Source organism: Equus przewalskii, chromosome 29 (genome assembly GCF_037783145.1).
Source record: "Equus przewalskii isolate Varuska chromosome 29, EquPr2, whole genome shotgun sequence".
NCBI lineage: Eukaryota > Metazoa > Chordata > Mammalia > Perissodactyla > Equidae > Equus > Equus przewalskii.
Window position 1 is genome coordinate 41,883,713 of NC_091859.1, and position 27,180 is coordinate 41,910,892.

The 27,180-nt window shown below is 51.3% G+C and overlaps 1 protein-coding gene across 50 annotated transcripts; it reads left to right on the forward strand.

Annotated features, from left to right (window-relative positions):
• Positions 1–923: 923 nt before the first annotated feature.
• FAM118A (family with sequence similarity 118 member A) lies at positions 924–26,587 on the forward strand. 50 transcript variants are annotated; one of them, XM_070600452.1, is made up of 11 exons: positions 2,227–2,520; positions 2,615–2,713; positions 5,776–6,007; positions 11,385–11,440; positions 12,217–12,469; positions 15,802–16,023; positions 18,517–18,645; positions 20,128–20,413; positions 22,060–22,092; positions 22,970–23,053; positions 25,379–26,587. In XM_070600452.1, the coding sequence occupies exons 3-11, from the start codon at positions 5,972–5,974 to the stop codon at positions 25,396–25,398; spliced, it is 1,119 nt and encodes a 372-aa protein (XP_070456553.1). In that variant the 5' UTR covers positions 2,227–2,520; positions 2,615–2,713; positions 5,776–5,971; the 3' UTR covers positions 25,399–26,587. The 50 variants fall into 50 exon arrangements, with proteins under 50 accessions (XP_070456530.1, XP_070456542.1, XP_008541395.1 ...); XM_070600446.1 differs by having other exon boundaries at positions 2,615–2,697; positions 5,949–6,007; positions 12,214–12,469; XM_070600451.1 differs by lacking the exons at positions 2,227–2,520; positions 2,615–2,713 and adding exons at positions 2,878–3,760; positions 4,372–4,572.
• Positions 26,588–27,180: the final 593 nt, after the last annotated feature.

The following is a 27,180-nucleotide window of genomic DNA, read 5'->3' on the forward strand; positions in this document are numbered from 1 at the left end:
GGGTCTGGCCTCTGACAGCTCCTAGCCCACAGGGTCCCTTTTATTACCTTTTATTAAAGCTCATGCTGGGGCCTGGGAGCTCTTTTTTTTTTTTTTTGAGCAAGATTAGCCCTGAGCTAACGTCTCCCACCAATCTTCCTCTTTTTTGCTCAGGAAGAGTGGCCCTGAGCTAACATCCGTGCCCAACTTCCTCTACTTTATATGTGGGATGCCTACCATAGCATGGCTTGTCAAGCTGTGCCATGTCCGCACCCGGGATCCAAACCAGCGAACCTCAGGCCCCGAAGCCGAACGTGCGATCTTAACTGCTAGCGCCACTGGGCTGGACCTGCCTGGGAGCTCCTTGAGGGCGAGGTGTGTGTCTCTTACAGGTCTGGGCATCCAGCACTCAGCACAGGAGCAGGTGCCCATGAACTGAATTGCATTGCAGTTTAATCCTGCGCCCAGGGGTGCGGAGCGGTATGCAGTGGTGGTTACATGTGTGGGTTGAGGCATGGGACTGCCTGGGAAATCTTGCAGGGCCTCAGCTTCCTCTTCTGTCAAATGGGAATAATAACGATGACAACTTCCTCATAGGGTTGTTTGGAGGACTAAATGAAGAACCACGTGCAAAGTGCTCAGGCAAATGCGGGGCTCCACGTAGGAAGCCCATCTCTGCTGCCTAGTTCACTCCTGAGTCACCGGCCCCCCCGCACCGTTCCTAGGCTCTGGGCCCCCAAAAGTTCATAGGCTGCTGAAATTCACAAGCCCAGCTTCCCTCACAAATGGGAGGTTTCCGTGTGGGCTGGGGGTGGGGTGGGGTATGTTAACAGCCAACTTTAAAACCAGTCAGAAAAAAACGTGCTAAAGGGAGAGGAAATTATTAACTCAGGCCAGCTTGGGCAGGGCAGGAGGGCGGATCCAGGAAGGATGGTAAGGCTCGCAAGAGGAAGTGGCTTTTGATCGGGTGGGTCTCGTTCGGGGAAGGGAAAGACTTCCAGTGGCGGAGAAAGAGAGGAGGGGGCCACCAGGATAATATCACCAGAGGACACTAAACCAGCTGCGTGCCCCCGTGCCAAGCCCACCGACGCATGATCTCGTTTGGGCCTCTCAACCACGCCAGGAGGCAGGCACGACCAGCGTCCCCGGGGAACCTGGGGTACAGATGGGCGAGGTCACAGGGCCTTACAGGATCGGAACCCAAGCTGGTCCCGTTCTCAGCCTCCGGGGAGGAGTATTTTTTGGGAAGGGAAGAGCACGAGGGGGACACTCACTCATTCACAAGCATTTGGGCACCAAGCGTGTACCCAGCCCGGTTCTAGCTTCTGGGTACCAGGGGTGGACACGGAGGACAAGGTCCCGGCTCTCATGGCGGGAAGCGGGGGGGGGGGGGGGGGATGGACAATAACAAGAGTAGGTAATTTCAGAGCGTGATAAGAACTCTGAAAGAAAAGAGCGCGGGTCGGGGGAGGGGACTGGCGATTCCAGGTGTGCAGGATCTTCGCAGGCAGGGCGTGTTTGGGGACCCTAGACTCCCCGGCATTGGAGGATTGCAGCCGTGCACGAGCTTGACGCAGGACGCGGCTGCAGGGGGCGCTTTCGATCCCTCTCAAGGCTCGCCACGTCCCTGCAGCGTGCGCGCACCCCCATTTCGCAGATGAGGACACTGAGGACGCGCGGCGAGCGATTCGGATCGCTCCCAGGCTGACAAGCACGAGCGCTCTCCGCGCGCTAGACTGCGCCTGCGCTGGAAATCCGGGGGGCGGGGCCGGCGGCGCGGGGCGGGGCCGGGCCTCCGGCCTCGGCGGGGCCGTCGGTTTCGGTGCGGAGCTTTCGAGCGGCGAGGGCGGGCGCGCGGGGAAGGGCTTTGCGGCGGTGCCGCGGGCGGCATCGCGGGAGTGGCCGGGAGGGCCCCGCAGCGTCCGCTCCGTCTCCCGCCCGGGCTGCGTGCGCAGCCCCCTGCCCGCCGACCGCCGCTGCCGCGGCCGCCGGCTCCGGAGGGCCGCGCAGCCCGCGAGAGACCCCGAAACGGGGGGCCGCTGAGCGGGAGGGGGCGGCGCGAGCTCCAGCAGCGTCCTGGCGGCGCCGCAGGTGAGGCCCGGGGCGAGAGCCCCTCAGGACCCCCGACTCCCTGGCCGGCTCGAGGACCCCGACAGGCCGCGGTTCCCGGACGGCGCCCGGCCCCCGGCCCCCTCGGCCCTTTCCGCTTTCCGGACTGTCGAGCCCGAGACCTCCGGGACGTTCCCTGGGCTCGGGGGCCCTCGGGGTCCGCGGTTCCTGAGAGCCCCCGGCCGCCCCCGGCCTGAGGCGCCCCTTGGCGGCGGCCCCGGGCTGGGCTGCCCCGTCCTGGGTCCGGGCCCGGGGGGCGCTCCTGGCGGTAACGAGAGAAGCGGGGGCTCCAGGGGCCCCCGGCGGCCCCGTGTCACCGGGCGGGGGCGTGGTCGCGCGCCGTGGTGCGGGCCGCGGCGGGGCCGGGGTTTGACTCAACGCCGGTCGGGGACGCTCGCCCGGCGCCGCGGAGGAGCCCGGAGAACGCGCCTGGTGCGGGGCGGGGGCCCTGGGCGAGTCGGGGTGCTTGGAGGTCGTCTCCTCCTCCTGGTTTCTCCTTTCTGGGACTAACATCTTTCTTTTGAAGGCCCGATCGTTTCCAGGAGGTGGCCCCAGAGCCGGAGCCGACGCAGTGCTGCGCCCCGCTGCAGGGGGCGGTGAAGCCGGCGGGTAGTTCTTACGTGGGGTAATAATAGGGCGGTAGCGTCGAACTCGGCCAGCGTGGGGTCGGGAGTGGGGTCAGCTTCTCAGGACGGCGCTGTGCGGGGCGGCTTGCAGGGGAGGAGGAGCGACCGGGGTCATTCCATGCGAGGGGCAGGGTGTGAAGAGGCGGGGAGGCGGGCACCGGGCACGGCAGGCCGTGGAAACCGGGAAGTGCGCTGCAGCGGGGGTCCCTCCGGGGCCGGTGGGGAGATGTTGCCTCCCTGGGTGGGGAAGGTTCTCGGTGGGGACCCTGCTTTGTTCCCTGAGGCGCATGCCCTGCGCCCTGTCTTGAATTACTGCTTCTGCCACCTCCCTGAGGAGGTGACGGTCCAGCTAGAGCTGAGGGAGGATAGGAATGGGTCCTGGAGAGGAGGGAGGGAAGTGTTCCGGGGAGGAGATCAGATGGGAGAGTTCAACAGTGCAGGGGTTGAGGTGGGGACTGGCGAGAAAGGGGGCGTTCCGGGGGCGCCAGGACCAACGCACAAGGAGCTTATGCAGCCCAGCAGAGGATTTGGCACTTGAAGGGCGTGGGGGCCGCTGAGGGGTCTAAGGAGGGCAGTGAAGATGGGTTTCGTGTTTTTGAGCAGTCACTGGCTGTCGTGTGGTGGAATTGTTTGGAGGAAGCAGGACCACGTGGGAGGTGGAGGTGACCTGGACCAGGGTGGTGGCAGCGGGGTCGTGGCTTCCTCAAGCATCGCTAAGCTTCTTGAAGTCTAGACCCAAAAGACTGGTGTTCCAGCTCTTTCCTGTCTGAGCCTAGGGTTTTCTGCCTGGGGACTGACTTGGGGAACTTTTTTCTCCATTCAGGCCAGGTTTTGTCATTTTGCCGGTAGGGCAGATGGTCACCGAGGGCTTCAGCCGCGTCACTGTCTGTGTGTCCTGGTGAGCCCAGCACCCACGCGGGAGACGCACACTTAGCCCGGAGGGGCGGGGTGAAGAGAGGCTGATTCTCAGAAATGGAACAGATCATGGAGGGTTTGGAAGGTGGGCTTGGGGGTCCTGAAAGAGATGGAAAGCCCTTGGAAGAGAGGCAAGTTCAGATGTGTCGTGTCAGGAATGTCACTCTGGAGGCAGCCTGGCACTGGAAGGGCTGAAACTGGGGGCAGGGTGGCTCTCAGCAGTCGAGACAAGTTGTGAGGACTCTAAGGGAGTGGCAAAGGGAGTGGGGGAGAGACGGAGGAAGAGAAACCCCAGGACTGTTTGTGGCAGCCTGGACTGGGGTGGGGAGACTGGGAGGACGCTGTGCCGCAGAACTTGCTGCCACGACGGGACCGTTCTGTGTCTGTGCTCTCCAGTACGCGCCAGGCGCTTAAAATGTGACTAGTGCCACAGGAACTGAATTTTAAAATGTATTTAATTTTAATTAATTAAGTCCAAGAAGGATAGCCCATCACACACAGAGCGTGTGGTGGGAAACACACTGTTCTAGGCTTTGTTCTTTTAAATGTTTTTAATGTTTCCAATAACTGTATGAGGTGTAAGATTCCTTTTTCACAGATAAAGGAAATTGGAGGCTCAGAGAGAGTAAACAACCTCCCCTGTGCTAAGTTGTTTGACTTCTAAGGCTGGGCTCTTTGTGCTGCATCCTGCTTCCTTCCCCCGAGGAACGAAATCCCACGTGCTCTCCTTATCTGTTCCCAGTGGTCTGAGGAGCCGGTGTAGACCCAACAGAAAGCTGTTGTGAGCTGGTTGTTTTGCCCAAGGCTTCTTCCTGCTGCCTCATATCTTCCTAGTGGCAGCTATTTCTCTTAGCATTTCCGGAAAATGAATGGAGTAAGAAGCTGGTGAAACTGCAGATCAGCCACACTGTGTGGCTTATTTGTAAAGAACGGTGGTAAAAAGGTAGGAGTGAGTGCCTTACAGGAAGTTTTGGCGTCGCGGTGGACTGGTTAGTGCCAGGATGGTGGCGAGATTATGGGCCGGGAGCCAGGAGTGAGTGTATAGCTTGCGCCTGACTCCTTGCAGGCCTTGACCAAGTCACTACTCCTCGGAGGCTCATTTTTCACTTCTATAAAATTACGGTATTTGGCATCACATAACCTATAAGATTCCTCCAGCTCTAGAAGTCTATAATTTTGAGTTTCATTGGAGGTTTACTTTCTAGAACATCTCTGTTGCTCTTGGGATGGAGCAGTGCTGGTGGTTCAGCATGCCTTTGGCCTCTGTTTTGCCATTATTGGCTTATCATTAAGTAACACGTCTCTTTAAGTTATGTGACGTGTCACGTCTGTTGGACACACTGTTAAACAGCAAACACTTTAGCAGTTGGCAGGGTTTCTAGTAAAATGTCGGGGATGTTTGTTTGCCATCCTGAGCCGCACTGATGTTAGGAGAAAACATGCAAGACTATATTTAGCGTGGTGGTTGGCCTCTTAAAAAGGCTTAATGTGCGTGCCTGGGCCAGGTGAGAGGTGGTAATAATAGCACTTGATAGGGTTCTGAGAGTGTAAATGAGACAGTGGATGTGAGGTGCTTAGTGCTTTCCCTGGGTTCTAGTAAGGGAGCAGAAAGTGTCAGTAATTAGCGTTGCTTTTTGAACTAAACTGTTGACCTTTAAATTTTTTTATCAGTGATGGGGTTTGTTGTTTTGGTTTGAATGGATATGCCCAAGCAGCTCTGTTTGGAGGCACTGGTTTCAAGAAGCAAATGAACACATTTTGATCATTACAAAATAAGCATTTTTGCTGTCATAATTCATTTTGACTGACTAAAAAGTGATTGGTTAGGTAGCATGTGTTCAAATGAAGGTTTTGTATTTTCTGTAAATTGAAGAAAACAATTCGTCCTGAAGCTCCCTTACTAGTAATGGCCGGGATTAAGTTTCACCGGGCCTGTGGTTAAGTTAATATGTACTTGTGGTGACTGCCTTAGAAAAGTTGTGTGGACTTGAAAGCCCGCTGCTGCTGAGGGAGAAAGGTGGCTGTGAGGTAGTTTATAGTAAAAGGTAAACATTTTACAGTTGACTGAGTGCCTTCCAGATCTTCAACTGAAGGTCTTCACCACAATCCAGGCAGTGGTGTGGGTGATGGACTTCTCATTTGACAGGTTTGGAAACTGAGGCAGAGGCCTCACGGCTGGGAATGTGCTGGTGTTTCCTTGTCTCCAGACCCTGGCTCCCCCCGACCCCCGGCCCTTTCTGGTGGAGCTGTCCGGGTCTGGGGCTGAGCGTCTCCTTTGCAGTTCAAAGGCTTTTGTGTCCATTTGCGCCTTGTTTCCAGCTCAAGTGAACCTGCTCCTGCTAATGGAAGTGGAAATGCATCGCTCATCCAGATCCCAGGTGACTTCATTTGTGGTTAGAAGTATGACTATCAGATGCACTTGAAAACTTACCCTTGTTTCCCAATGATTTCTGCTTCCACGGCCCCCTTCCCAAGTCTACATGGGGAACCAGATTGCTGGGAAAAAGACAGTTTGTGGGAATCAAATCAGAGTAAAGGGAGAGGACAGTGTTAACGACCAGTGTGTGTTAGTGTCATTGAGCTGTGATAGCCGAGGGCAGGCCTGTAAAATGCTGACAGGTGGAGGCGGACTGGGACCAGCTTGCTTTATGGCTCCCAGGCTACCAGACCTGCCCTGTGTAGAGTACAGTTGGTAGGTTGTGGCCGCCCTTAAGGACATTCCAGTGCTTAGGAACCACTCTGGTTACGTGGATTACCCTTAGTGGCACATTCATAAATGGTGTCTCGTGCAGGCTACTTTGTAACAGTAGCAGAGGGACACTACTGAGTAATGGCCTGTTCTGTTGCCAGGCCTTCACATGAAGCAGGTCATTTGCAGTCACAGTGACCTGCATCTGACTGTTTCCACAAATTTGGGGGCATCTTGTTCCATCACTCTCTGGATCGACTACAGGTGAGTTACAGCCAGCTCGTGAAGACTGATGAATGTTGGCGACGTCCTCTCCCCTGCTGGGGAAGAGGAATACATTTTAGTGTGTCGACCACACGCTCCCTTCCTTCCCTGTAATCAGGTGCTATGCAGCTTGGGAGCTCCCGTCAGCGCTCGTTCATACCACTTGAACCCAAATGACTGTTTGTAGAAAGAAATTTAGAAGTTTTTTCTGGGGCCGGCTCCGTGGCTGAGTGGTTAAGTTTGCGCGCTCTGCTGCAGCGGCCCAGGGTTTGGATCCTGGGCACAGACATGGCACCGCTCGTCAGGCCACGTTGAGGCGGCGTCCCATATGCCACAACTAGAAGGACCTGCAACTAAGGTATACAACTATGTACTGGGGGGGTGTGGGAAATAAAGCAGAAAAAAACAAAAAAGATTGGCAGCAGTTGTTAGCACAGGTGCCAATCCTTAAAAAAAAAAAAAGTTTTTCTAAGGAAATTTTTGAGGATCCCACAGACTTGAAACTTATAATTCATGCTTTATGCTTGTTAAGTGAAGGTGTAGTTTATAAGAAAAAGTGATTAGTTTTAATTTTTTTATTATGCTACTTTTAATAATTACTATTCTTGACAAACATCTTCTTCCTCCCCCTCAAAACTTTATGGACTCTCACTCATTGATCTGTTCTTTTTTCCTCCTGATTCTTTTGGCTTCTTTCCCATCCCTCTGCTCTTCATGGCAATGTAGAACGGTGGTGGTAATGAGTGTTTCAGACAACGGCTCGTTCTGTAGCGTGTCGTGAGTGCCTGGGTCTGGCTCAGCAGCTCTCCGCTGGTCTCGCTGGGGTTGCCCGTGCAGTGGCCATCTGGATGCTTGATTGGTGCTGAGTAGTTCCAGGTAGCCTGGCTACTTGGCCCAAGGGGTCACATGTCCAGTCCCAGAGTCAGTGAGTGAGGGGACTGTACAAGGGCCTGGACACCAGGAGGCATGGGGCATGGTTAACAGTCTGGCTTCAGGTCAGGGAGCCGGCGGGTGGGGCTTTGTTTGCCAGCTGTAATAACACGTTCAGTGTTTGTAGTTGATTCTCTTTTGTGTTGGCCTCAGTTTCATGAACATTTGTGTAGTGCCAGATGCTGGGGACTCAGAAATGAGGCCGCCTCTGGCCGCTCTCAAGCTAGTTCATGAAATACTCTTGATCTCAAATTTTAAGCAGAAAACATCATGTTAAGACTTTTATTCATGGCTTTAGATAAAAAGAACAGGAACTGCTTATTATACAAATACGTGCTGGGGCCTGATTTTGCTTTCAGAAAATGCTGATAGGTCCTTGAAAAAAAATGGGTTGCTATGATGACTTGGCTTTAGGGCTGCAAACTGTGGTGACGACATGATCACCAAGGAAACCAACAGATGCAGCTCCTCAGAGGCCTCTGAAGGCTTTTGTTCCTCTTGTCTGGAATGCGGCTGGCTTAGGAGAGTGAGCTGGGGATGGGAGCAGAGCGCCGGAGGCTTGTCCTCCTGGCACTTCTAGGCTTGGGCACTCAGCGCCTGGGAAATCTCCTCCTTGGCCCTTGGTTTAAAAACAAGGAGGTATTTGGGATACTTTCTAGGTTATTGTGAGATTTGGCTCTGATGATTACGCTGCTGGAAGAACAGGAAATGAGGTAATGTCTTTAAACATGTAGTGCTGCGATGAATTGTGACTGTCTAAACATGGGCAGCTATGCAGTTCAGCATTCCAGAGTTACTGTGTTGAGTTTTAATACAATGAGTACTTCCTGTGTTGGCTATTTGACCCTTAAAGGTCCCTGTCAGTAAAGTCTGGGGCACACCTGCCTGTTGAGTTGGGCCTGTGTGATTCTCTTTGAAGTGCTGTGAGGAGCCAGCTCCAGACCTTCCTCAGACTCAGGTGGAGAAGGAGGTTTGAGCGCTTAGACCAGCAGCAAACCCCACAGGAATGCGGGCTCTCACCTGCTGTGGAAATGTTCGGTCCTGACAGTGGTGACTTGTTCTTGTGGAAAACTTTGAAATCACTCAATTTTGGGGTTAAGTCTAGCCCACAAAAGTTTAATTTGTTCATCATACTTTTTTGCAGATGTGTAAATACAATATTTAAGTTTTCTGTTTGTAACTATAATTGTTCATATATGCAGACTGAAAGCAGTTGAACAATAGTTGAAAGAACTAGAGATGGATTGTTAAAATTCTTTACCATGGTGACTGTTAAAAAATATTCTAGGGGCTGGCCCCGTGGCTGAGTGGTTAAGTTCGCGCGCTCCGCTGCAGGCGGCCCAGTGTTTCGTTGGTTCGAATCCTGGGCGCGGACATGGCACTGCTCATCAAACCACGCTGAGGCAGCGTCCCACATGTGACAACGAGAAGGACCCACAACGAAGAATATACAACTATGCACCGGGGGTCTTTGGGGAGAGAAAAGGAAAAAATAAAATCTTTTAAAAAAAAAAAAAATTCTAAAATGTCATGTAGAGTAGGATGAGATAAAAGGCCCCTTCCCGTAGGTGGGAAGGAGTAACTGTTTTAAACTGATGTGGATTATTGTGGGGGGCAGTTGGGTTAGTGGACTGATAAGAGTCTCATTCACTTTTCACATAGGATTGGATAGGAATGACTCTTCAAGTGTTCTGTCCTGCAGTGGGAGGTTAGGAAAGGAAGTGGGGGCGGGGGCTCATTGACAGCTCAGAGCCTGAGTGGTTTGACTTAGAAATTTGAACTTCCAGAGCGCTTTTCATATGAGAGATTCCTGAGCTTTCAAATCTTGGTCAGTTAGCAAGAATTCTTATTTTGTAGTTGTTAAAACAGGATTGGTGAATAGTTAAGCCAGTCATTGAAATCTCAGGCCTGGGGTTCAGGGTTACTTATGCTAGGATTATATAACATAGTAGAAAACCCCAATATTTGTTACTTTCCTTAGAAAATATCTAGTAGGTTAAAAAAAAAACAGTTTGACCTTTGGTGCCTCTGATGGTAACTCCACAGTGTGAAGGAGAATGGGGTTGGGGCAGAGCACCAGCCCCGACTCTGCCAGCCTTTGCCCTTGGGCAGGTGACGGGCGTCTGTGAGCAGCCTTTTCTTTGCCTACGGACTGTGGTTTCTTAACAGTGGCGGAGGGTCCCACACACCTTTGGGAGTTTGACGGAAGCTCGGAACTTTCTCCCCCGGGCGGGGGAGGAGGCGGGGAATGTCCAAAGGCACAAAGTTGTTGACATTTTCAGGGATGTTCTCAGGATCCCATTTAGTTCTAAAATCTAGTGATGCTTATAGACTGACTAAGCCTTGTTTCCTTACCCTGGAAAAGTATTTTTGGTGACCTGATTCTAATTGAGGAAAAAAAGATTACACGTGTAAAGAGGTGGTTTTCAATCAGTGCTGGTTAGGATACAGCAAGGCAGGCACTTCCCTCTTCTGCTGACCACTTTTCTGGAAAGCAGTTTGATGGTACGTGCTGAGATGTTTTACAATGTTCATATTCTTTAACTCAGCCATTCTGCTTCTCAGAAATCTCTCCTAAATAAGTAATTTCAAAATAAGTAAAAAGCTTTGGGCACAAAGACGCTTGTCAGAGTATTGTGGTAACATCCTGCAGTAGGCATGCAGATAAAGAAATGATGGTATGTCAATAGGAGAGACTTTCGCGGATATAACTATTACACTTGTATTTATGAATAGTTTTTAATAACATAAGGGAAATGCTTTTCTTATAAGTCATGAAGAAAGTAGGATATGAACCATGGTCTCAAATGATGTGAGAATTTTAAAGTAAAAAGTCCAGGGGCTGGCCACGTGGCCGAGCGGTTAAGTTCGTGCGCTCTGCTTCGGTGGCCCAGGGTTGCGCTGGTTTAGATCCTGGGCACGGACATGGCACCGCTTGTCAGGCCACAGTGAGGTGGTGTGCCACATGCCACAACTAGAATATACAACTAAGTATTGGGGGGATTTGGGGAGAAAAAGCAGGGGGAAAAAAAAAGATTGGCAACAGTTGTTAGCTCAGGTGCTAATCTTTAATGAAAAAAAATGTCCAGGGGAAAATACACAAATGCTAACAAGTTATTGCTAGTAGGTAGTAGGATTATGGGCTTTTGAAGCTTTATTTTTCTGTTTATTTCCTTGTTTACAGTAAATATCCTAGAATTAGAGAGAAAATGTGATTCTGGAAAAATTGTAGAATGTAGAGATAGTTTGGCAGTAAAGACCTAGCTAGTTTAAGATTCCTGTTTTGTGTAAGCCAGGAATTGTCCTTTTAGTCTGCTTATTTCTTTGGCCTGGATTTAGTACAGCTGAGGGGAGGCCTGGCCCCTTGGAACACTTGCTGAGAAGTGTCATGTCCCTCTCAAGTGTGATACTCAGCCCTCGAGAGCACTGCCGCTCCCCTGAGAAACCCTGTCTGGCCCTGAGAAACTGTGTTAGGCTGTTTGCCATTTGCGTCCTTCTGTGATAAGTCATGGTGCTCGTGTCAGCTGGAAGCCCCTCTGGATAGAGGGATGGGGCCCAGCATGAAGCCCCCAGCGCTGAGCCCTCCCACCATCCGTACTCGATGTGTGTGCGTTCCTTCCCATTCTGGCCACTGTAGAGCTCCGGAGAATCCGAATCGGAGCCTTTGCCTGGCTCACACAGTATTAGGAACGGTGGCTTGGGAAACATTCTGGATGTACATTTTTTGTATATGATGTTTTTCAGGTATTCTAATTTAAAGAAAGATTCAGGACCTTTAATTTTGATTCCAGTCTTAACTCTCTTCCAGGGAACTAATAAAACAGCTTTTATCTGGGAAGTAGAAGTCTCATCTGACTAATTTTTCTCTTTAGGATTCACAGATGGATTCAGTGGAAAAGACAACAACTAGAAGTGAACAGAAATCGAGGTAAATAAAGTCAGCCACCTTCCAGCGGGTTCCTAGTGTCCATCGCCAGTCTACTCGTGTGTTGTCTCGTACCTGCTAAGGCAAAGTGAAGTGAGAACATTGGGTCAGGAGGGATCTCCAGTTGTGTAGCCACCCTTTGCTTCAACATAAGAAATGTTCCAGAAGGCAGTTCTCTTTCTGCCTAGGGAGGTGGCTGTGGCCTGGTCTCCACAGCAAGCGGCTGGTGATCGGAGGCCACGGCTGAGCCTGGGGGTGCTGTGCTGCACAGGACGGCTGCTCGCACCGTCAGCGGCGCATGGGCGGGCCTGCTCTAGCGGTGCACGATGGGGCGGTGCTTACCCTGGAAGGGGTTGGGGTTGGTAAGTGGCAGAAAACCAGCATTTTGTGAGGAATTTTCTTATCTGTCACTGCAAGCAGGGATCTTTTTGTCATCATAGTTCATATTTACAGGCTCTCTGCAGCTTCAGAGGAATCAAAATTGCTGAGCCTCCTGTTTACAAATATATATTACGCAAATGTGTGCTGAACACCACGGGGGACTCGAGATGAGTGAGACACAACTGTCCCCAAGTCTTTTATGGAGTGAGGACAGAGCATGTGAAATGTAGTACACAGGCTTTATCTCCCAGTTAGTATAAAGCGACGGGAGTGTGTGTGTCCAGTGCCGGCCTTATCTGACTTAACGCTTCACAGATACTCCCACACTGCATTGCTTTTCTTCATGGTTGCGATACTTCCATGTTGACTTTCATTCTCTCGCCATTGTTTTTAAGTAGAAAGTTTTTGAAAAGCCTCATCCGGAAACAGCCCCAGGAACTGCTCTTGGTCATTGGGACCGGTGTCAGTGCTGCAGTGGCCCCGGGGATCCCTGCCCTCTGCTCGTGGAGAAGCTGCATCGAGGCTATCATCGAGGCCGCAGAGCAGCTGGAGGTGCTTCACCCAGGGGACGTCGCCGAGTTCCGCAGGAAAGTAATGAAGGACCGGGACCTGCTGGTTGTTGCCCATGATCTGATCCGGAAGATGTCACCTGTAAGTCTTTTTCAGACAAGTTCCGCAGGTCTCTCTGGGGGTAACTTCTGGGCTGGACTGGTGAATCTGTGGATCTAATATTTAAATTTCTACAAGACTACGTTGCACTCATTTCTCAGCAGAGTTGGGCTGATGAGCCAGAAATCTTTCAGTCCATCAGAATATCATCTCTTTAAACAGAGGTGATGCCAGGTACCGTGTGGGGCTCCTCAACTAGCCCCTGTTAAATGGAGCCTGAATATGTGAGATTTTCTCAGGCGTGTCATCCTGCTGCACTGGGGATGAACCTTGTGATTTCATATTCACTTAGTGAAGGGGTCTCCTTTAGATGTGGTTTTGCTCTAAGCAGGCCAGCCGCATCTCGTTGGTTGACATGTGATTCCTAAAAACATTTTAAGGTGGGAGAAGTTAGAGCTTCTTTGTCTGCAGGTGGAAACGACGTAGTGGAGAGGAAAAGCGCAGTGATACAGGAGACGGTTGCTGAGCGATGCCCTCTCGTTGGTGGGGCTGGTGCAGGAGTGGGGTCGGCCTCAGACAGGTGCATGGCCAAGTCGTCATCGCACAGCTCAGCCACAGTGTGGCGCAAACACTGGGAAGCTAGATGATGTGGTAGAGGCTCATGGCAGATTTCTTCTCATTCCTTCGGTATTTACTGAAGAAGCACTGCCATCATATGAGGTCAGGGCAGGGAGGAGATGTTGGAGGGTTAACAAGGGAGCCTGGAAAAGTCTGCAGTGGTCATCAGGGAGACTAAGAGAGTTTAGGCTGCTGTAAAAAGAGACCTCAAACTGCATGGCTGAAATGTGATTACATTTCTATTTCTCACAGAAAAATCTGGGTAGGCAGCCCCAGGAGAGCACGGTGGCTTGACTGTGTTGGGGACCTAGGCTTCTGTTTTGTTCCTCTGCTGTCTTCCCCATGCAGCTTCCACTTGATGTTCACCATTAGCTGCCCCAACTCCTGCCGTCAGTGGTGTGCGTGTCTCGGCTCGTGGGAGGGGAGGCTAGTGCAGGGTGCGTGCCTTCTCCCTGCAGGGGCCTGCCATGGAGGTTGCGTGTGTCACTTCTGTCTTCACTCGTTGGCTTGAGTTTACACATGCTCTGCCTGGCTTTACCAGAGTCTGGGGAGTGCTTTTAGCTGGGTGACTGTACCGCATGTGAGCGTTCTATTAATAAGGGGCAACTAGCATCGTAGGACAGGGGCTGGGTGCTGCCTTTTTTTAAGTAAAGTTCTACTGGCACACTAGTGGCTGCTCCTGTTCGTTTACATGTTGTCTAGGCTGCGTCCGTGCTTCAGCAGCGGAGTTGAGTATTGGCGCCGGAGACCATGGGGCCCGTGAAGCCTAAAATAACTGCTCTCTAGCCCTTCCTAGACAAGTTGCTGAGCCCTTCCTGGACAGAAGCGGGGAAGAGCCCATGGGCCACGGAAGCGTTGTAGGCCTGCCAGCAGCACTGAGGGGCCCGTTCACATGAGGTCTGGCATTTGAAGAGAGCTCAGCTGGGCTGACACTTGTTTAGCCAAGGAGATGAGTTCTTGGAGCTTTATTCTACTCGTCTCTTTACTTTTGTGTATTTTTGAAAACTTCCGTAGAAAAAGAGTTAAAGTGAGGCCAGTCAGAATGGCTGTTTCCCCATCTCTGTTCAGCAGGGTGAGAACAGGTGTGGAGTAAGTAGAGAGTTGGCTTTATCAACCTGGGGTTTTGCCAGGGAGTTCCAGCAAAGCTGGGGAAGGGCAGGGGAGTGGAAGGTGTATGTAAGGGAGTAGTTGTGGTAAATTATGGCATCTAAGCTGCTTCATGGGGAGGTTAGGCCGGCAGGGGAGTGGGAGACGGTGGGTCAGTGGCAGCCAGGTGAGTGGTCTGCAGGTCTTGATGGGGTTGAAGTTGTCCTGGCAGCCCAAGGTGCTAGAGAGTTGGCCCGATGGGAGGGAGAGGTTGGACGGGGAGACTGGACCAGAGCTTCTGGAAAGGGTCCCTCTTGGTAATGATAAGGTTTGGGATGTGACTATAGGTGTGGATGGCCGAGATGGGACAATCACTGAGGGAGAGTGATAGAGGAATTTAGAGGCCGTGACACAGAAGGGATCATCTGAGTAACCCACTGTGAACGATGACAGAAGTACAGCTGGAGAGAACTTGACAATGAGCCAGGCGCCCCCTGACATCTTCACTGGGCCAAGGAGTGAGGGCTTCAGAGAATGGAGGGCCCGTTTTCAGTGGAGGAGGGAGTAGAATCTTCACAAAAGAGGATGAAGATGGGGAGGTGTGCTGATGAAAGACCCGCTGGGAACATCGGAAGGGTTTTGGGGATTGGGGAGGGAGAGGAGAGTGTCAGAAAAGGGAGTGTCCAGAGCCGCAGGATGAGTGACAATCTGGGAGTCTGTGACAGCTGACATAAAGAGGGACAGAGGGCCTGGGGGTGAACGGACACTCCGAGGCAGATGGTGGCGGTGAGGGAGAGGATGGGCAGAGGTATTACAGGCGAATGCGCAGTCCAGGCTCCATTGCCCATCCCGCCACCCCTCGTGCAGAGGCTGCGCAAGGGGTGCTGTTCCTGCGAGTGCATGAAACCTCTTGACCTCTGCGTCCTCCTGGCTGCCACCCGTTTCTTTGCCCCCCTTCACAGTGGAACTCTGCAAAAGAGTTGTTTGTACTTGCTGTCACCAGTTGCTTATCTCTCCTCTCGAATCCACCCCAGCCAGGGTCCACTGAAGCAGCCTTGTCAAGGCCACCAGTGAATGACCTTGGTTGCTACATCCAGGGCCAAATCTCCCTCCTCATCCTGTTGACTCTCAGCAGTGGGACATGCTGTCTTTCCCCTAGTTAAGATGCTGTTAAGACACACCATTTCCTAGAGCACCATGAAGAGAAACCCAGTACCTCTGTCATTCTCTCAGAGGGAAAGCCGAAGTCTGTTCCGTGGTCTTCAAGGCCCCACACGGTCTGGTTCTGGGTCACCTCTCTGACCTCCCTTGCCGACATATCCCCTCACTGCTCTCCTGCTACAAGGGCCCACTTGGACCCACTGAGGCTCTCGCGCTTGCTCTTCCCTCTGCTGAGAACACTCTGCAGAGGCCTCGCTTCCTCCCCTGCTGCCCTTCGCCGCCAGCAGCTCCTGTCCCTCTTTCTCTGCTTTACTTTCCCACTGCATTTATCACTCTTGACACATTTGCACATTATCTGTCTCCCTCCTGGAGAGTTTTAGTGAACTCTGCGAGGTCAGGTTTTCTTTCTTTTCTTTAAACTGCTCTCACCAGCACCCAGAATGCTGCCTGCTTCAGGGCTCAGCTGTCGTGGAGAGGCGACGTTCCGTAACTCCCTTTCCCTTCCCTAGCGCACAGGCGACACCAAGCCCAACTTCTTCCAGGACTGCCTGATGGAGATCTTCGACAGCCTGGAGCAGCACATCCAGAACCCGCTGGTGCTGCAGTCCATCCTCAGCCTGATGGAGCGGGGCACGATGGTCCTGACCACCAACTACGACAACCTGCTGGAGATCTTTGGGCAGCAGCAGAACAAGCCCATGGAGTCTCTGGATTTGAAGGACAAGACCAAGGTGTGGGCTCGGCCGGAGGGCCCGGAGGGCCGGGTGGCGGGCGGGAGGGGGAGGCCCCTCCTGTGAGCGGCTGCGCAGCCGCGGGTGTGGCATGAGCTTTCGTCTTCACAGCAGAAAATTAGTACCGATGACAGGTGCTGACTGTCAGCTCTCAGGGGCTGCTCTCCCCATGGAACAGCATAGACGCCGTGCCAGCTTCTTCCTCAGGGCGCGGGGATGGAGGGTGCCGCCCTTCCCATCTCAGCACTCCTGACTGTCGCTCTGGTTGTCTGTCTGTGTCTGTCCTGCAGGTCTGCAAGGGCTTCCCGTGCGCATTGCTTTATTGTAGGAAATGTGGGTGGTAAAGACAGTAGTTAAGCAAAGTAAAATCACCCACAGTCCTATTGCTGTGAATTTTGGTTGTTACCTTTTTTTTTTTAACAAATTGTGATTGAAATATATGTAAAGTTTTTATCCTGTTTTTTTCCCTTTAATATACTGTGAGCATTCTCCTGTCATTAAGCTGTTTTTAAAGCATGATTTTAAGTGGCAGTCGAATTTTAAGACTAAGTTATAATTGCTACCCTCCCTCTATCATTATTCACATATTTTCACAGTTATAAATATTTACAGTGAAAATCCTTACACTTTGTGTCCCTCTGTTTGTTTTTTTAGGATAAATTCCTAGAAGAGTCTCAGGGTCAAAGAGTATGACTATTTTAAAGACAGATGATATAAATTACCAGATTGTTTTCCAGAAAGATGAGCAGTTTACATGCCCAGTAGCTGTGTAAGGGCACGTCCGTGTCCCGTGTCTTGCCAGTACCTGGTGTATGGAACAGAGCAAATACATGTCACTCATTGGATAGTTGGACACTGTACATTTTTCTTTCTTTTGTTACTAAGGTTGAACATAGTTTCATTTTACTGACTCTATTTCTTTTGTGACATGTTTGTGTCTGTGGTGTATTTGCTTAAAGAGTCTGTGTTATTGCTACCACGGAAGACTGCACTTAGGCTGTCTGCTTTGCTCTGCAGAGAGGTCTCAGCCCCGCCCTGTGACAAGGACGCTGGAGCAGGTAGAGACCGTGTCTCATTTGGGATGGCACGGGCTTCCCCCCGCAGCCCTTCTCACGGAGCGTGGTGGGGCGCAGGCCAACTGCACCTCCAGGCGCGCGGGGACTGGGCTGACGCCGTCCTCACGGGAGAGGCGCACTCTCTCGAGCCGTCAGTGACACTGATAGAACACCTGCTCTGCGTGGCCGAGCGCTGTGGTCCCGTCTGTGAGGCTTGCTCACTACCGCACACAGTGTCTCCAGAAATAAACTGCAGGTGGCGTTTAGCAGCAGTGCCCGCTGGCTCCTCTGCCTGTTTGTGTTGGCAGAGCTGCGGGTGTTTGTCTGTCTGGGTGCGGCAGTGCTGCTGCTGATGTGAAAGCCCCCAGCACGAAAATAAAAGGGAATCGCCATGACGCGCGTCTCTTTAAGGACCTTTGTTCTGTATCTTGAAATGAAATCAATGTAAAGCTATTTGATAAATTATTTTTTCCATATATATTTTTCTGGGTATAAAAACAATATATACCTAGCAGTAATTAAAATATAATGTATAACTTAGAAGGAAGTCCTCATAATCCCCTTAAAGTAATCAGTCTTAACAGTTTGCTGTAATCTCAGATGTTAAAGTGTTTTCCACATAACTGTCTCTGTCTTTAAAGTTCTTTTTGATATGATGTGACAGGAATAACTAGCGCCAACAGCTGTTTTTCCTAGATTTTGAAGCTATAATTGTAAATTGAAACATTTCCCTTACTCTTTCCAAGGTAGGTTTGAAAAACCATGAATGTTTTCCTCATTGTTGTTGTTGTTTTTTCTTTTGGGAGGAATGTTAGCCCTGAGCTAACATCCACTGCCAATCCTCCTCTTTTTGCTGAGGAAGATTGGCTCTGAGGTAACAGTTGTGCCCATTTTCCTCTACTTTTTTTTTTTTTGGCAGTTGCCAAACTTTTCTTTTTTTTTTAATTGCTTTTTCTCCCCAAATCCCCCCAGTACATAGTTGTATATTTTAGTTGTGGGTCCCTCTAGTTGTGGCCATCTTCCTCTACTTTATACATGGGACACCTGCCACAGCATGGCTCGATAAGTGATGCTTAGGTCTGCACCCAGGATTTGAACCAGTGAACCCTGGGCCGCCTAAGTGGGGTGTGTGGACTTTACCACTACGCAATCGGGCTGGGCCCCCTTATTTTTTTTTCTTTCTTCATCTCCCCAAAGCCCCCCAGTACATAGTTGTATATTCTAGTTGTGGGTCCTTCTAGCTGTGGCATGTGGGACGCCACCTCAGCATGGCCTGATGAGCGGTGCCGTGTCCGTGCATAGGATCCGAACTGGCAAACCCTGGGCCTCTGAAGCAGAGCGCGCAAACTTAGCCACTTGGCTACAGGACCGGCCCCCTCCTCCTTTCTGTTTTAAATAATACGATTGTTGTTCTTTGTCTTGGCTTGATCTTTGGTAGGTCCTTCAGTGGGCAAGAGGACACATCAGATACGGAGTCCTCCACATTCACGGCTTATACACAGACCCCTGCGGGATGGTACTGGATCCATCAGGATATAAAGATGTCACTCAGGACCCAGAAGTCATGGTACGGCCCGCCTGAATTAGGTGCTGGTGGCATTCATTGGGACTCTGGTGGCCACTGGCCTTTGGCAGCCATCTAGGTAGTTTCCTGTCTCCAGGCGTCCCGCCCCTCTGAGCCGTACCGCTGCTGGGGCGGGCATGCGCTGCTGTTCTCGGCTGGACCCCAGGCCGGGCCCAGGCTCCGGCATCTTGAGCAGATGCGCAGTGACCATTCTGTGACTCTGTTGCTTGGGGTACAGTTGACTTTCTTCAGTGTGCCCTACAGGGCCTTGCACGCTATATTCCTCTTTTCCTCTGGCCACTCCTCTCTACTCAGTATTTCTTTCTGTTCATTCAGCTGTCTCCTCTCCTTTCTCTACTTAGCAGTCTCTAGCTTTCAAACCTACTTTTAATATTTCATTCTCTGTGAGGCTTTTTTGATATCCTAGACAAAGTAAAGTGTGGAAAACTGGTTCCCAGCTGTTCGTAAACTCTTTTTTAAAGATTTTATTTTTCCTTTTTCTCCCAAAGCCCCTGGGTACATAGTTGTGTATTTTTAGTTGTGGGTCCTTCTAGTTGTGTACACTCTTATTGTAGCACCCAGAGACGACAGTGTCTTCTCAGCTTCCCTGGCGAGCTCAGGGTCAGCACTGTCCTCAGTGCTCGTCCCCAGTCCTGCAGACCAGGGTGCGGTGTGGCCCAGTGGATGGCCTGGCCGACGCTCTTCGGCTCCGGCAGTGATGCTCTCGGCGGGTCACAGGAATGCCTGTGCTGACGCTGAGCCTCTCTCTCACATGTCGGGGTGTTGAATTGGGGATGCCCTGCTGCATGCCTGAGTGACCCCACATCATCTTTGCTTCCCCCTGTGCCCCCTCCCTTACGTCCCTGTCACTGGGCCCCTCCTCAGCTCTCCTGCCCTCACTCCCAAAAACCCTGTTCTCCTGACACCACGCCCCTCCCACAAAGTTCCCATCTGTGATCCACTGAGACAGATGTTACTTCCAAAGTGTTGCATGTATACAGTTCTGACTTGAAAAGAAACTTAATGTCCTTATTTGATGTTTTAATAATTTAAAATTATCCATCACTCTAGAAGATTTTAGTTGAGTGCACTGACAAGATTGGTGGGCGGGGTGGGCTGTGCAGTCAGCTGTCCTTATTTCGAGGCGCATCTCCATGGACCTTGATCGGGACCTGGGCCGGTCATCCTGCTTGGAGAGGCAGAGGCGCCCGTGACTGCCGAGAGGCAGACCGGCAGCGCAGCTTCGGCCTCTGTCCACAGAGTGCGGCGCCGCGTCTGTCTGTCCATCATGGCACCGTGTCCCCCTGTCCAGCGTGGCGCGGGGCCCAGAGTGTGTGCGCCTTTCCAGCTGTGTTGCTCACTATGGCTCTCGGGAAAGGCCTGCTAGGGAGCGAAGATTTAAAAGTGCAAATATGTTACTCTCTGGTGAGTCGTGAGAGCTTGCTGTCTTTGAGGTGAGCTGTTTCTTTGTTGGTTTTTTCACAGGAAGTTCTCCAGAACTTGTACCGCACCAAATCTTTTCTGTTTGTGGGCTGTGGAGAGACCCTTCGTGATCAGATTTTCCAAGCTCTTTTCCTTTACTCAGTGCCAAATAAGGTGGATTTAGAGCACTACATGGTTGTGCTCAAAGAGAATGAAGACCATTTCTTTAAGCACCAAGCAGACATGCTTTTGCACGGGATTAAAGTAGTGTCCTACGGGGACTGCTTCGACCACTTCCCGGGGTACGTGCAAGAGCTGGCCACGCAGATCTGCAAGCAGCGCAGTCCAGGTATGGGGTTTCTGCTTCCCTTCAATACACAAAACCCATAGGCTGCTTCCAGCTTTTTTCCGAGATAGAATTTATACACCATCAAATCAAACTGGGATGTAATTTTATATGCCATTAAATTCACCGGTCTTCAGTTACCTTGAAAAAACGTCTCTGTGTGCTTTAAAAATAGAAGATTGGGGTAACTGGTCCGATGGTAATAGCACTTTAAAGTTTCCAGCTGTGCGTGTAGTTGTCCACATTGATTCCTGTTTCAGACGGCGTGCCGTGCTCCCGATCACCTTACAGCCTCACGGCTGTGACACTGAGCCCCGACAAATGCAGGTCCCTCGCACCTTTATCCCGTGTCTGCATTTTACAAGTTAAAACTACTGAGGCAGAAAACGATTTTATGAAGACTTTTTTTTCACATAACGTCTTTCCCGGCCCACTGTGTGCAGCGCAACTTTGAAGTCATTCTTGGCCCTTCCTCCGGGGCGTGGTTCCTCTGCCAGGAGCGAGCACGATAATCGAGCAGCTCTTCAGCCCGTCAGTTAAGGGCTTTGAGTTTGGTATCATAAAATATGGATGACGGCAGACTTGGAGAGGTCAGTGTTGACTGTCATTTTGTTGTAAGAGGAAGCGCAGATGTGCGCCCACACAGCGGAACCGGGTTAACTGCAAAGTCGGCTGGAGGGGACTGGCCGTGAGCTGGAGGACTAGAGGATGCTGAGATCATGGGTAACCAAACGCTCAGATAATCCGACAGCTGAGTTTTGTTCCCACTAGTCCTTTTCCCAATTGCTAATAATTAGCAAAACGAAGCAATTTAAGTTTCACTTCCATTGATAGAAGTCTAAGCAGGGCAGTAGCCAGTTTCTCCCTAAGGAGAAGGGCGCTGGCGCCTGCTGGGAGGTTTACGTTCTTGATCGTGGTTCCTGTTCAGTCACGGCATCCCCTGCTCCTCAGTAGACGCTCTCGCAGATGATGAGACGAGCTCAGAGAGGGGAATGAATTGCCTAGTTAGTGCGCAGATGTGTGGAAGCTGGCGTTGGGCTCCTGGAGTGACGGCAGAGTGCAGTACGCAGTCAGTGTGTCCCCGAGCAGGCCGTGTGTGTGGCTGGAGAGGGTGGTGTTCCCCTCGTCTCTGCTCCTAACCTCCGCCTCTCCTGCCTCCGCGCACACAACTGTGTGGAGGCGCAGGCCCTCACACCCCCCCCGAGCGCCTTCCTGTCCCCACTGAGGCCTTTTCCAGGCCTGGCAGCTGAATGGATTCGACAGGCAGCCCAGGGGCTGAAAGGTCTTTGGATTTGTGATCTGACCGTGTCCTTAATGACATTTGTTCTTACATTCGTGAGGTACTTCTGTTTGGAGAGGGTGGTGTCGCAGCGATGACAGTAGTAATAGTGACGGCAGGTGCCAGGCCGGCCCAGGTGCTCCACACGTTCATTCGTTCAGTCCTCACATCGACCCCAGGTGGTCTGGAGAGAAGAGGACGGTGACCAGCCTGCGATCCCACCGCAGGCCGGAGCAGCATCCGAGCCGGCCGCGGCCTTGCCCCGTCGCCGGGCGCCCGTGCTGCCTCTCAGCAGGCCTCGCCGCGGCCGCCCCGAGGACGACGAGACCTGAGGTCGTGGCTCTGCTCACTGTTTTCCTTTCTTCTCCAGATGCCGATGGAGTGGACAGCACCACATTGTTGGGTAAAGCACATCTCGATTTTGACCAGCCTGACTTTTACCTACGCATTCCATTGTCTTACCGCCACTCTGTGAAATCACAGCTTGCTTGTCACATGGCATGTTTAGCCTGGCTTAAAACAGCCCCACCAGAGAGGATGAATAGTGGTGCCTTCATGACGGTCCCTGCCACAGTGAAGGGATCAGAAATAGATCACATCAACTGGGAAGCACAGCTTTGTCAGCCGTGGGCCCTCTGCTGGCCCCTGAGAGTAGTTTCCTGGCCTAGAGCCGAGACGGGAATCAGAACAAGCTCTGTGGTACTGTGCCATTCAGTCTAAGATGGGGGGACTTGACCGTTCCCTTCCGCGATCTGGATTGCAAAGGTTCTAAGCTTTCATGTAAATTTTCTGTGTCGTTCTTGTTTGAAACGTGAGTGCTCTTCTTGCTGGTTCACCTCTGCCTCTGTCTGAATTACCGAGCTGTGACAGCGCAGTGGCTCCCGGCGTCCCCCCTGGGGTGAGCCTGGCTCCAGGCTCCTCCATGCTGGTCCATCAGTTGGGGGGGCAGGGCCACTGAGTGCAGCCTGGGCTCCCTGCCTGTCCCAGTGGATGCACAGATAGGGCAGTTCCCAGTGCGGATGGGCTTCCGTTTGGCAATTATAAACCAGTGGCACTTTCCACTTGTGCCTTATTTCCATGTGAAAGGACACATTCATTAGAGTTGCTTCCTCTGACTTCTGGAACCATCCTTTTCTTTTGGAAAAAGCATTAGCTTGATAGACATAATTTGTAGTGTATGGCAGGGATTATTGGGCCAGTAAAATCAGATTTATAAACTGGTCCTTGGAGGGTGGATTCTAGAATAGATAAGCTTTTTAACAAAAGTTTTCATCTTTCAGGTAATGCATGCCAGGACTGTGCGAAGAGGAAGTTAGAAGAGAATGGAATTGAAGCTTCCAAAAAACTCCGACCGTCAGATACGGGTAAAGCGTTGGTCCTTTCTGTCGGGAGCCTGGTGCCGTTCGCCTTGTTTGTAGGTGTTTCAGTCAACGGGCTTTGTTTAGTGTCCCTCGGCCCTGGGTGGAAGGAATGATGCGCACATCCAACTGCCCAGAGGTACCCACTTTTACAAAGTAGTTTATTTAAGTTAGCATGTTATTGAGGAAAAACACAGAGAAAGTCCTCAAATTGTAAGGCCAGCCCAGTGACCTTTCACGGAGCGATGCACCATCCGGTGTTGCCCATCCGCTGAAGAAACGGAACGGTCGGGAGCCCTTCCCCACTTACCCTTTCGTCACCCTCCACTGCCCAAGGGCAGCTACTGTCCTGACTCTTGTCACCTTAGTCTCCAGAGAAAACCACTTGAAATCATGTGTTTTTTGTTATCTCTATCACTGAATGAGGATTTAAACTATTAATTTAAATAGTCTCTTTGGACTTTAAGACAGGTGATGTGGCTCACTCGTGCTGTCCCCTCCCTCTCCTTCCAGCTTCTCATAGTGTGTGATTTCTGCTTCTTTAAATAACGTACCTGTGTGCCTGCTTTGACTTCCCAGTGTGAGGACTGGGCAGAAATGGGCCCTGCGCTTCCCGCCTCCCCATCCTCCTCTCGCTTCCTGAGCGCACTCGGAGGGCAGTGTGGTCACCGGGGTTACCGGACGGGGAGGAAATGAGCCCTCTAGGCCGGCCACAGGTTGATTCTAAAAGTTGGAAAGCAAAAGCGTTTACTTTATTAAAACAATGTAAATATTTTTCCTGGTTAGACAACTTGTGTGTTGTGGTAATGGGTTCAGTATCACGATTCCTGTGCCAATTGCAAGACATGTTGTCAGTATCAAGGTCAAATGTGTTTTTTCCTTACATTCCATTAATTGTGCCTCCATTTTGGATTCTGCATATTGGTGTTGCTTTTTACTTATTTATTTATCTTTTCAGGATTGGCACCTAAGCATCTGTTGCCAATCTTTTTTTTTTCTTCTTCTCCCCAAAGCCCCCCCAGTGCATAGTTGTACATTCTAGTTGTAGGTCCCTGTGGTTGTGGCATGTGGGACACCACCTCAGCGTGGCTTGATGAGCAGTGCCATGTCTGTGTCCAGGATCCGAACCAGCGAAACCCTGGGCCGCCAAAGCAGAGCGCAAACTTAACCACTCGGCCACGGGGCCGGCCCTGCTTTGTTCTTTTTGAGTTTTAGATTCCTCTTTTCTCCTGTTCAAAAAAATAACGTTTCTCAGTCTTTTTAAATGTATGCATTCTCTCAGTCATGCTGCCCCTCATTTCCTGAGACATCTTCTGACCTTCTGCTCCATTCTGGACTGCTGCCTGCTTGTCACCCTGGAGTGCCTCTTCCTTGCTCTCCTAGATCACTGCCCAGGTCTGCCTTCTTCTTGCCCACGCCCCTGTTCTGCTCCAGCCTCCTCAGGTGGCTCCCACAGCCCCCCTGTGTGGAAGGTCAACTCCCCTTAGAGAGCAGTAGGAAAGCCACCCCATGGGCTGGGGATCCCCTGGATGCACCCACACCAGCAACCTGCTTCTCCCTCGCATTATGTCTACTTAGAGCAAGCTCTCTGGTCTGTTTGTTGCAGAGAGAGACCAAGGTGCATCTTCTCAGTGCTGCTGACCACACGGGCAGGCTGCAACGCTTGAAGGAAGGTGGCAGGCCCCTAGCCGCACGGCAGTCCTGTGTGTGTGTCCTCTGAGCCTACCTTCTCTGCACTTTCTCAGACTCCCACGATGTGTGTTGAAATTGGCCCCTCACTGACGACAACAACCCCCCGCCCCAGGCCATTTAAGAAGGGAGAAGCACTCATATTCATAGGTTGAGATTTCCACAGATCTTTGCAAACCTAATGTTATAATTTACTTTGATGGTATTTATAACTCACAAAGCCATTTCTAGACAATGGCTACCATTTCCATTATGGAGGCATCTTTAAAGTCTTTAGCACATAAGAAAAACCATAAGCAGTTTCTTTTTTTCTTTTTTTGCTGAGGAAGATTGGTCCTGAGCTAACATCTGTTGCCAGTCCTCCTCTTTTTACTTGAGGAAGATTTGCCCTGAGCTAACACCTGTGCCAGTCTTCCTCTATTTTGTATGCGGGATGCTGCCACAGTATGGCTTGATGAGCGGTGTGTAGGTCTGCGCCCAGGATTTCAACCTGCGAATCCCAGGCTGCTGAAGCACAGCATGCGAACTCAACCACTGTGCCACTGGGTTGGCCCCATGTTTCTGAAATAGAAATCCTATTGCAAAAACTTTTTTAAGCTGAACTATAACATTTTCATATTCCTTTCTTTTTGGTTTAAACAGATGATGCTGGAGGGTCTTGAAATCTTTAAAACCAATAAAACCTGCAACTTGAAAACCGGCCTCTGTAACCGCAGTGCCATACCCAGCCGTGAGGGACGTTCCGAGACCTCCACGTGGGATCTCAGCTCTCACCCGTCACGCCCCGGAAGGGCCCTGTGGGTGCGGGACCCTCGGGGGCCGCGTGAAGAGTTCCGCTGTGCGTGTGGGACTGCGCGGGCGGGGAAGCGGACACACTGCAGGTGTCCTTTGTGAGGACTGATGGACAACTACCTCAGGGGCCAGCTTGGCAGGAAGGGAGATCTCTGGTGTCCCTGATGCCCGTGTGACATGCCCTTTTTGTCAAGGTGGTTTTTTCTAATAACAAGGAGAGAGTGAAGACTGTCCAAGCAACAGTAGTTGCCAAAGAGAAAATAAGAAACTAGACACTTATATTTGGTAATTTTTACGTGGAGACGTCTGTTACTGTAAACAGTTTGCAAGCCTGTCTGTCCCCTTGTTAGATAGTAAAGCGCGCGGGTGCTCTCAAAGAAAGACGAGCTGAGCAGGGCCGCTTGGGAATGGCGATGTTAGTAACTTCAGTCCCCAAGAACGGCGGGTCTGGCGTGCGAGGCAGCGGAGTCCCGGAGACCCGGAGGCCCTGTCACAAGTGCAGCCCCGTGCGGTGCGAGTCTGTTTTGTGACTGACAGCTGGGAAGTTCCGAGTGGAGCACGAGACCAAGTTTGAGCTGGGAGCGAGTGTATACTCCAGGCTCTCCCAGCCACCCTGCGGGGTGCGGCCAGCCCTTCCGTTGTCTCCAAATGCGCTTCCTGTGGCCCGGCGGAGGGCCTGCAGAGCGCGAGGGAGGCCAGACTGGGGGCGGGCCTGCAGCACTGGGAACGCTGCCAGGCTTCCTCCAGGGCAGACACGGCGCGCTGGGTGCAGGCCTTGTGCCCGGGAGTCGCTCTGTGACTGTGGCAGAGGCCCTGCTAGGTTTACCTCCCAGAGGCTGCTTATTTTGAATGTGACATTTCTTGCCAAGCCCTGGGACACTCCCCACGGGTGGCAGTGTAGCTCCCCATAGGTATAGGGAAAGTAAGGAACAAGAAATAGAAAGTTGGGGCGTGTAGGGAATGAGAGAAGCCAGAGACTTGCTTAAGACCTTTTCTTTTTGAAGCATGGAAAACAAACCTTTTATGTTATTCTGGTCATAAATAAAATTTTGACTTCAACTCTTTGTGCTCAGCTTTTCTTAGTTATGACAAGGCTTGGTATAATGTATTTCAGGAGAATTTGTACCTCGAGTGGCCGCATAATTGTGAAATCAATTAGTGATTATTTGAATGTATTTTAACTTTAAAAAGCAAACACTATAAACTGGGTTTTTTTTAAAAGACATGCTTACAAAGTACAGTCATGGATGGATACCTGAATCTGAAAGCTGGCCAGACATAGGGTATAGCGATAGGACAAGCATGGACAGTGACATGGAACAGGATATACAACTGGAAAAGGAAAGCAGAACCAGTTCAAGATGAGCTTTGAGTGCCGTGCTGAAGGGGCGGAGGCCTCGTTGCTGTCATGAATGAATATGTGTATAGTCAGTTTTGCTGTAATGCTGGTTTTAAAATGCAAATTATTCCGATGATTGATAGAAGAGAAAGAAACGATTTGAGTATAACTCCTTTGTTTATGTCTCATTTTGTCTGAGAAACACTAGGTCCGCGGCGACAAAGGATGGCTGTTTGCCGACTGCCTCAGGCTAGCGCGGTGTTTACATTTTTCAGTGGTCACGTTCTACGCAGCCCTGGAGGTACCTACCCCA

Coding starts and splice junctions, on each gene's coding strand:
- FAM118A (XM_070600428.1), top strand. CDS start 1,071: ATGATCTCGTTTGGGCCTCTCAACCACGCCAGGAGGCAG. Junction 1,110..11,384: donor TCAACCACGCCAGGAGGCAG/GCACGACCAGCG, acceptor TTTTCTCTTTAG/GATTCACAGATGGATTCAGT. Junction 12,470..15,801: donor TGATCCGGAAGATGTCACCT/GTAAGTCTTTTT, acceptor TCCCTTCCCTAG/CGCACAGGCGACACCAAGCC.